At 35.7% G+C, this 10,244-nt stretch overlaps 1 protein-coding gene across 2 annotated transcripts; it reads left to right on the forward strand.

Moving 5' to 3' along the window:
* Nucleotides 1–356: 356 nt before the first annotated feature.
* LOC129579284 (acetyl-coenzyme A synthetase) lies at nt 357–9,734 on the forward strand. 2 transcript variants are annotated; one of them, XM_055469211.1, is made up of 7 exons: nt 423–1,083; nt 1,165–2,304; nt 6,377–6,572; nt 6,698–7,398; nt 7,474–7,642; nt 7,734–7,923; nt 7,990–9,734. In XM_055469211.1, the coding sequence occupies exons 2-7, from the start codon at nt 1,982–1,984 to the stop codon at nt 8,427–8,429; spliced, it is 2,019 nt and encodes a 672-aa protein (XP_055325186.1). In that variant the 5' UTR covers nt 423–1,083; nt 1,165–1,981; the 3' UTR covers nt 8,430–9,734. The 2 variants fall into 2 exon arrangements, with proteins under 2 accessions (XP_055325185.1, XP_055325186.1); XM_055469210.1 differs by having other exon boundaries at nt 357–2,304.
* The last annotated feature ends 510 nt before the right edge of the window (nt 9,735–10,244 follow it).

Genomic DNA, 10,244 nt, shown 5'->3' on the forward strand with positions numbered 1-10,244 from the left:
TTTTTGGTTATTTTCGATTACATAACTGGTATTTGCCGGTATATATTTTGTCGAGTGATTCGATTGAATGCACCGAGATTTGGAATGGGTTTGTTGAATCAATACGAAACGTGTGTTTGTATCTCGGCGTCTGATATCAATAACATGTTCAATGGTTAAAAATAATTTGCGATTTGTTTCAGTTGGCTACTTCAATCGCATGCATTCATTTCGTCCATATGCAGCGCCATCTTTTGAACATCCAACCATATGAATTTGACACATGGGAAACTGGAAGACCGACACTACTGCTTAATTTTTCCCCGCTCGCTTTGTTTTTATCAAGTGGAGACGACCAAGAATATCCTATATTCGATGAAATAATGTGGTGCAATTGATGAATCAGCGATTATTTACGAGCGAAATTCGCAAAAAAAAAGAATGACGTAGAAATTGATACTGAAATCAGCAGAAGAGATAAGAGACGGTGGTAATTGGTTTGTGAATGAATCGATAAAAATCGGTGTTATTGTGATTGTTGTGGTCATAATTCCATTGGAAATTTTGGACCATACTCAGGTTCAGACCGTACTATATTGAGCGGTTATGTAAGGCCATTGAAAATTCCACGAAAAACGTTAAAAACAAATTCCCCTTCGGAAACAGGAATGTGAGTCAATGTGAATAGGCGAAACGGCATGTGTTCGGATTTGCATTGCGTGCTGTGGTTTTGTATTGGGAATTCGGGCCTTTTTCACTGTGTTTTTTTTTTTGTCTTGCATCAGTGTTGAGCAATTTAATTTTTTCTACAACGCCGATTTATACAAAACCCCGTCGTTGAAGTTTGAATTGTCATATTGGCATTGCAATAACGACGGCTAACCCGAAGCGACAACAAATGAACGCGATGAGCTACGCATGTGCGCTCACTCACGGTTGCTGTTTATTGGCTGGAAATTGACAAACTTTACTACAATACTCGAAAACATAGTGCACACCAGATTTGTATATTTTCCGTTTTCAGCTGGTGCGCATTCGATTCCCCCTTTCGTAGACACAAAAAAAACGTTTTCGTCTCTTTTACACACGTACACAGCAGTATTGGTGAGTCGAATCGTCGTCGGTCGTTTGTCTCTATCATTTTCAAACAGTTGCCTGTTTCATTTACATTATTATTATCATCAGCGTAGCGCCTGTACAGTACGAAATTTCCACATGCACACAAGAAGAGTGAGAGTGAGAGTGACAGTGAGAGAAAGAGAGAGAGAGAGAGAGAGAGAGAGAGAGAGAGAGTAAACTTTGTGTCACACAGAACACACGATTTGCACATTCGAAATTCATTCAGTTGACGGGAGACTGCCTTCCAAAAAACACCACACATTCGACACAAAACCAATTTTTGCGTGTTCGCAAAAAACGAAAACATTTAACATTTGACAAGATAACATTGTCACACAACGAATCGCCAGCCATATACACATCATTTAGTTTATATCACAAATTTTCTGGCAGAAAATTTACTGTTTTTTTTTCTAGTGACAAATCAAATCGCACGCGGTTGACATCAACAAAAGAAATCATTCGACAATTTTTCCGAAGCACGAATCAACACTTCAACGATATCGACGACTGAATTAGAAACAAAAACGACCAAAAGTAAAACAATGAAACTGTTTCTATCCTGAAACCAAACACTTATATCGTTCTTAAATTGATATGTACATCTTAGTTGTGGGAGTATAGTGCAAGAAGCGAGTTGAGAACCAATCCAACTTTTACTGAAATTGCTTTACATAAATAATTAGACACAGCGTGTGTTTTAGAGTGAGTGTGTGTTTGGATATTAGTTGTGTGTGTGTGTGTGTCTACGTGCTTCAGTGTTTTGTTCCGTGTTCAAGCACGCAAAACAAAAAACGAAAACCAAAAGTGTGGTGTAATTATATCATCGACAGTAGACGTGATAAAAGATAACAACAATCGAACATCAGCACGAGAAAGAACGATGTCTTCAAAGGAAAATGGTTTTTCTTCGGTTTTTGCGCCCGACAAGGATCTCAGTACGAACGCGTACATTAGCAGCTTTGAGCAATATCAAGACCTGTATAAAAAATCAATAGAAGACCCACAAACGTTCTGGGGTGATATTGCGAAGCAGTTCCATTGGGAAACCGAGGCCAATCCAAAGGAGTTTTTCTCATACAATTTTGACGTAACCAAGGGTACAATCTTCACGAAATGGATGGCTGGTGCATCGACCAATTTGTCATTCAATCTATTGGATCGCAATGTCAAAAATGGTTTGGCCGATCAAATCGCCTACTATTGGTGAGTACAAGGTGAAACTAAACCGAAACAGTAGAGAAAAAAAAACAAACCCAATCAACACAAAAAGCTGATCGATGTGGGAACATTGAAGAAATTTCAATGCTTGTACACAACATGTGCCTTAATCACTTAAGCATTAAATCATTATGAGTTGAAAAATTTAAAAATGAAATTAGAGAAAACATTGCAAATCGCGTTATCGTTTCGATAATGATGTTTTCTTTTCAAACCCAAACCGATTTCCAATAATACAGGCCTATTTTGTACAATTTTCAAACCATTGTTAGTTTGTTGATTGCTGAAACGGTTCATGTCTTCCTATTCTTCTTCTCTCTATTTTACCTAAATAAACATACAACAATTATTAGCGCTTGTGCTTTGGGTATTTTTCGAATTAATGGAAAGCAGTTCAGTGAGTTAAGCTTTTCAATAATTTAGCTCGTATGATGTACGAGTGAAGCCATGCAATGGAATGAACAAAAAAATTTGATACAAACACAAAAAAAACGTAATAATTTTTCAATTAAAACGGGGAAATCAAGTGGATATATTACATCGCATATGCATAATGACTGCACCATGAATGTCGACGATTTCATTAATCATTTTGCATTGGTTGCCTTGAGCCAGCGTACAGGATAAATTGCTGATTTGTATGCACACACACACACATTCTCTCTCTCTTTCTCTCAACACAAAATGATCGTTACCTTCGATGCAAAAGTTGAACTTGTGGATTATTATGTAAGCGCGCGAAGAAATGCCCGACTGAAATGGATAAGGACACGAAGCAATCCTCACTGAAACATATACATATATATATATAAAGAGAGAGGAAAAAAACCGCACAGAAATGACGTACAGAGACGGTCGAATTGAACGCAGAAGTAAAAAAGAAAATCGATAAACGAAAAAAGGCTCGTTCTTCGAACGTCATACCGAGTTACAATGGCCAAGTTATTTTCTTCAATTGTCGATTTTCTCTTTTTTTCTGTTCCGCCGTCAATGACAAGCCATTCGGATGGTTTTATCGAAACGAATACAAGGATTTATCAATTTCATTGCTCTTTGCTCTTTTTCCATTTTCTGTCACGATCCATGACATTGGCTGTGCGTTGGAGAGGCTCAATTGCCATTATTTGTGTTCGGCCATAAAAGTGATATCGGCACAAACACAAACACACACACAAAATATTATTTACTTTGGTTTTATCAGTCTGCAATTCCAAACTCCAAGGTTGTGCTAATCAAATGTATTGCTCATTTTGGCATTACCAAATGAAATGTGCAAGGGTATCATTACCAATAACAACACCAACATTGGTTGCATTCGCATATGTATCGCTAACGTTTACTTTCAACGAGATTTCGATTATCGCTCCGTTTTCCGAACGCTCGTAGACAAACGATTTGTACATATACCAAACTCTATATGCAGAGAGGATCAGTGACCGTAGTAAATCATTTCAATTGGTTATCGCTCAATAAAATGGCTTGTGAATTGTGCTGCGTGTCAATTAACATAAAATGCTAATCATGACCTACTATCAATTAGAGACGAACGAAAGAAAAGAATTGACAGAAAGGTAAAATAACTTATGCAAAATTTAGTCAGATTTTCGAAGCACATATATGTATGTGCACGGAATGGAATCTAATGGGCTAGATAAAGAAACGAACCAGAAATGTGTGCGTTGAAAATTGTTGCCAAGAATTTTATTGTAATCAAATGGAAACCCGACATATAGGCGTGCGTCTCGATCCCGTTATCAACCGTGGCTTGATTAACACAAAAACTATGCCATACAGTTTCCGTACTGTGTGTTTCCCTTTCGTGGTGTGAGTCGTCTTTTCGCGGCGAAAGTCAAGTACGGTCAATAACACAATCGCATCCAGATTGCGAATTGACATTGTGTGTTACATAAAAGTAACAAATAAAATAACGGATTAGTCGGTCACAACCTTATACATTTCTTTTCAGTTTTTCGGCTATGCTTCTTGCATTCTTCTTCTTCTCCGGAATTCGAAACAGGGCACTGACCAAATCAAAATTCCTCATTCCTCTCTGTTTCCCTCGGAAATTAGAAGTAGTTTGTTGCGCAAGCAATGCATTAGTACCTCTGAAATTGAGCTTCTTTTAATGTATTTGTTGTTGTTTCTTTTAATTTCAAAATGTTCTAATTTCCAAGGGCCCACTGTATTCTCTTTTATCATCTTGCGTGTTATCAAACGTACGGCATATACAACAGCGAGCACAACTACCATTTGGTTTGACGTTTTGCTATTAAGGTAGTTTAAGTAACTTAAAAGTAAGTTGAGTAACAGTAAAGCCGCTGTTAAGTTTAATCACCATTCGTATTGAACCAAGTAGTTAGTACCTTAATGATTTCTACAAAACTCAATAGATGGCATTAGGATCTTGCATGTGCCTTACGTTATCAAAGTAATGAATTAATGAGCCTTTCAAGCCACGAGCAACATCATGAATCACGAGCAGAAATGTCTGTCATAAAATTGTAAAAAAAAGCAATCATTATGACTTTCGAATAAGTATATCCTTTTAATGATGGCTTGGAAACATAGGCAAATAAAACACTCCAACACAAAGAAATTAAAAAAAACACTTACCCAGCGCGATTTTTCAAAGATCAACGCGTTACAATCAATATCAAGTTCAAGTCCAACCAGTGTAAATCGGCTGAGACTAAGTGCTACATTTAACCTATGTATTGCTCATACTAATATGCATAATCTATAAGGGATATCGCAGATCTGTTGCACGAATATTCGATTGGCAACACCTTATTGGCATTAAAAACAGAGTTGCACCAATCTCCTGAATTTCCGGTACTGGTTTGGTTTTGCATACCATTGACATTCAATGCTAGACCGAAATGATTTTCGAATGAAGAAATCGTTAGTACGTTTAAACACAATTGGAAAATGACAACTAATGACAAATAATATAATCCAAAAATCATTGACTCGTTTATCATTTTTGCTTCAACAAAAGCGAAACCACAACAAACGAGACGAAAAATGCAAATTCCGAAAACTGATTAATTGATAAATTACAGTTGACAGATCAATGGAAGCACATTATATAGCAGCCGATTACACTGTTGTCGATCGATGCAACATTTGAATGAATCCAAATTCAATAACACAACAAGCCGATGAATGAAAATGCAATCGTTGACACATCATCGAACCATTTGCCTGTCTGAAGTGTGCGCTTCTTTTTGTCTCTCAAGTAATCTCAATGCATTTCAAATTCAGTTCAACCAATGATAAAATCGACGTCAAATGATAACATAAACGAGCACGGAAAACAAGGCATGCAAATAAACAATAATGCAATTTCTGTATAGCAAATTGAATTTTGGTAAATAATGTGTTGCTGCGTGCAAGTAAATAGCAATAAATGATCAAAACGAAAATTCATTCCGGATAGATAATGATTGACAATTATAATCACAAAAATAAAACGATTTTGAATGTCAATTATATATTCACGTTACATTTTTACATATTCTGCTTTATAATATTACATTATTTATACAAAATAATCGTTTTGTCGGTGAGTAAGCACGAGCAAGCGAACGCTCACTCGTTTACGCAGAATTGTTTTTTTTCTCCTCCGTATATATAAAACTGAGCGATTGAGGTCTAGGCAAACTGTTTTCATTGCACTTGTATCGCGTATCTACTTAGTATGATGTGTTTTTTGTTTTGTTTTCTGTATCTCTGTCGCTCTGCAAAGAACTATTCAAAGAAATGACTTTGGAATTTCAAATATATCAAATAAGTGCTTAACGTTTTACAGATATTAAATTCAAGTGCAAACTTTCTTAATGATCATGGTTCACGTGATTCAGTGCGGGCGTATCACAATTGATTACCGTTGATAAATGATTATAGTATTTAATTTAAAGGCACACAATTTTGTAGGAAAAAACAAAACGACCAAAATAAGCAATGCTTATTTAGGAAAAAGATAACTTGAATTTTCAATGACTATATTTTTCTGATGGTTTTTCTTTTTTTTCTCTGTCAACATCATTGATATTAGGGAAGGAAATCATCCGGATGATTATACGAAAATAACGTACAAGAAACTGCTGCAAGAAGTATGCCGTTTTGCCAATGTGTTGAAGTTGCATGGAGTGCAAAGAGGTGACACCGTATCAATTTACATGCCAATGGTGCTCGAGCTGCCTATTGCAATGCTCGCGTGCGCACGTATCGGGGCCATACATTCCATTGTGGTAATTAATTTACAAATTGCTCTGTGGTGGTCAGCACTTAGCTAAATTGTTAATTAGCACGTGCAAAAATCATCAATTAAAATTGATTAATGCGATTATATATCTGTTTCGAATGATTTATTTAGTTTGCTGGATTTTCTTCTGATTCGCTGGCCGACCGAATTGATGATTGCAAAGCGAAAGTGTTGATCACGTGTGACGGTGCCTGGCGTGGTGAGAAACCGCTGGAAATTAAAGCACTTTGTGATGAAGCACTGGACAAAGCCGCCAAATTGGGTCATCAGGTGTCGAAATGCATTGTTGTGGCACATTTGGAACGGGTCACACCCGGTTGTGAAAAAGCGGTCGAAACAATCAAACCAACACCATGGGATAATGATCGTGATGTTTGGTGGCACGAAGAAATGGAAGAAGTTGAAGCGGCCTGCTATCCCGAGTGGATGGGTGCTGAAGATCCACTGTTTATGCTCTATACCAGCGGTTCGACTGGAAAACCAAAAGGTGTTCTACATACCACGGGCGGGTATCTATTGTATGCAAGTACAACATTCAAGTATGTTTTCGATTACAAGCCGGGCGATATTTATTGGTGCACTGCTGATATTGGCTGGATCACTGGACATACGTATGTCGTTTATGGGCCATTGGCAAATGGTGCCACATCCGTCATGTTCGAAGGCACTCCATTCTATCCAGACAACGATCGCTATTGGCAAGTTATCGATAAATATAAGGTGAACCAATTGTACACGGCACCGACTGCCATTCGGGCTTTGATGAAATACGGTGATGAACCGGTTTTGCGACATGATCTATCGAGCTTACGGTAATTTCCGTTTGAATAAATAATTTCCATGCAGTTTAGACTTGAAATTGATTTTTTCTTCTTCTGTAATTTTAGAATTTTGGGAAGTGTTGGTGAACCAATTAATCCCGAAGCATGGCTGTGGTATTATAAAAAGATTGGAAAGGGAAAATGCTCGATAGTTGATACATTCTGGCAAACTGAAACTGGTGGCCATGTAATCACACCACTGCCCGGTGCAACTCCAATGAAACCTGGATCAGCTGTACGCATTCAAAAAGATTCTTTTTTTCCCCTTTTGATCAAGTGTTGGATGGTCATTAATAAATCATTCCACCCGAATCATTTCTTTTCAGACCTTCCCATTCTTCGGTGTGAAGGCAACACTTTTGGATGAGAATGGTGTTGAGGTGGTTGATGAAGGAGAAGGATATTTAGTATTTTCACAACCATGGCCAGGCATCATGCGTACCATTTTCAACAATCATCCACGTTACGAAGAAACCTATTTCTCGAAGTTCCCTGGCTACTACTGCACCGGAGATGGTAATTTTTAATTTTAAATCAATTTTTTTCTGTCCACATCTCATGGATATTTATTTGAAATAACAGGTGCTCGTCGTGATGCCGATGGCAACTATTGGATAACTGGCCGTATTGATGATAAACTAAATGTATCTGGCCATTTGATGTCAACCGCCGAAATCGAAGCCGTTCTCACCGAACACAAAAATGTGTCCGAATCAGCTGTAGTTTCACGTCCACATCCCATCAAAGGCGAATGCCTCTACTGTTTCATAACACCAAATCAAAATGAAGTATTTGATAAAACGCTAGTAAATGAATTGAAAAAATTGGTGCGCGAACGTATCGGTCCATTTGCCCAGCCCGATGTCATTCAACATGCACCCGGCCTACCGAAAACCCGTTCCGGTAAAATCATGCGCCGCATTTTACGTAAAATTGCCATCAATGACCGCAATGTTGGCGACACCTCGACATTGGCCGACGAAAGTATTGTCGAACAACTGTTTGCTAATCGACCCGAATAAAGTGCAAATGGATGAATAGAAAGCAACACACCACGATATTTATATAATAATTTTAAAATAAAACAAACACACACAAAGTACATTGTATGCAAATTCATTGCTTGTTTCAGCCAATAGATTGTCTAAGCACTAACATTTAAAGTGGCTATTGTTTATCGGCCATTTAAACTTTTTTATTTATCATCTCGGCAAAAATGCAAAGAAAAGAAACATAAACTTGCTTAGAAAATGTACCATAATTACTTTTAATTTTATTGATCATTTTTGTTTTCGATTCATTTTATTGAATGTCAAAATGCACAGAGAAAAAAAAAACGAAACACAAAATTCAGGGTTTTTTCTATTGATTTCTTCTTCTTTATTGGAAAGTGTGGTAATTGATGATTATTGTCAGATGCTCAAGCGGCCATATTTTATTCATATATTCTATGGATACACTCTTTACAAAGTGTTTAAAAAAAATGGTAAAACATCTATTTATTTTTCGCACACATTTAAAAAAGAAAAGAAAATTGGAAACCAAACAAATGGAATGAAATTTAAAGAATTCAAAGCAGATGCTTCATTTTAAAGAAAAAAAAAACGATTGTTGTTAATATTTAGGAGATATATATATAACTATACGTATTCCAATCGAAATAATGATGATATTAATTTATTGTTGTGTTATTCAAATATATCAGTCAGTTCACATTTTGTGAACCGAATTTCTTTTATCGCACTGTAATCAGATTAGTTCTATCCTCTAAGTTTCTTCTAACAACAACTAACAACTATTTATGAATGGTCTATTTTAAATGTCAGACTGGAAAAAGTCTTAAAATGAAAACAAATGTGTTATAAAAAACACTAATTTATTGCTTGAAATATGATCGTATTCTAGTTTAATGTTAAAATTAAAAGTATTTTTGTTCGTTGGTTTGAATTTTTGATGAAAATGAATTTTTAACCGTCAAATCCTAAATGGTGCATAAGATATTTGTTTTTGGCGATCGAATTGATCATAAAAGAAACAGTGTTATTGTGTACTTAAATAATCATACATATCATTCCGCCTTGGAAACAACTTTCAAAAAAGGACCTTTATTGAGGATAATGAACGAGTGAATGAGGAAAAAAAAGTAACGTATAAAAAGTATATTGAATTTAAGTTTTTTAAACTGAACACATATCATTGACAGTGCTTACTAAATCATGTTGAATTTCAGTGTGGAAATGTTATTCTAACTTATGGATATAGAATATTAAAACAAATGATATAAGGAAAATGATAGAAAAATAAACAGCCTTGTCCAGATGAATAAATCTCTTCCTAACATCAATTGTTGTCCAAAATCAATGGAAATAAACTACTTGATGTCTCTTGAACATGAGATAATATGCAAAATTTTGTTGAATCACACACACAAAAAAAAAAAATGATTGTATTTGCTTATTATTGTTATCCGTAGTAATGCAAAGAAATAACATAAAAAAATACATAACAAAAAAATACATAACTGCAGACAAATAATTATTGACAATGAAATTCAAATAAAAAGAACAAAAATCATACCATATTCAACACACATTGATCAATCTAATGATATATAATATTCATGCGGTGATGTAAACTTATAATGCGATTTTAATTTTAATTGAATACATATAATAAATTATTAATGTGTAAAGTTTGGAAGTAATAAAAAACACAACATATGGGAAGTGACAATGTCATATATGAATTAAAAATGTGTTTTACTCAACCGTTTACCTTTTACTTTTTACAGTAGCTGAATCGTCCGAAACAATCTCAATTGTGGAGCTGAAATAGCT

This window comes from Sitodiplosis mosellana, unplaced genomic scaffold (assembly GCF_009176505.1).
Source record: "Sitodiplosis mosellana isolate CC-2019 unplaced genomic scaffold, AAFC_SMos_1.0 Smas_scaffold_6226, whole genome shotgun sequence".
Lineage (NCBI taxonomy): Eukaryota > Metazoa > Arthropoda > Insecta > Diptera > Cecidomyiidae > Sitodiplosis > Sitodiplosis mosellana.

Excerpts from the sequence above, each read along its gene's own strand:
- LOC129579284 (XM_055469210.1), top strand. The coding sequence starts at position 1,982 with ATGTCTTCAAAGGAAAATGGTTTTTCTTCGGTTTTTGCGCCCGACAAG. Across the intron at positions 6,573-6,697 it reads GGGCCATACATTCCATTGTG|TTTGCTGGATTTTCTTCTGA; the intron begins GTAATTAATTTA and ends TGATTTATTTAG. Across the intron at positions 7,643-7,733 it reads CAATGAAACCTGGATCAGCT|ACCTTCCCATTCTTCGGTGT; the intron begins GTACGCATTCAA and ends ATTTCTTTTCAG.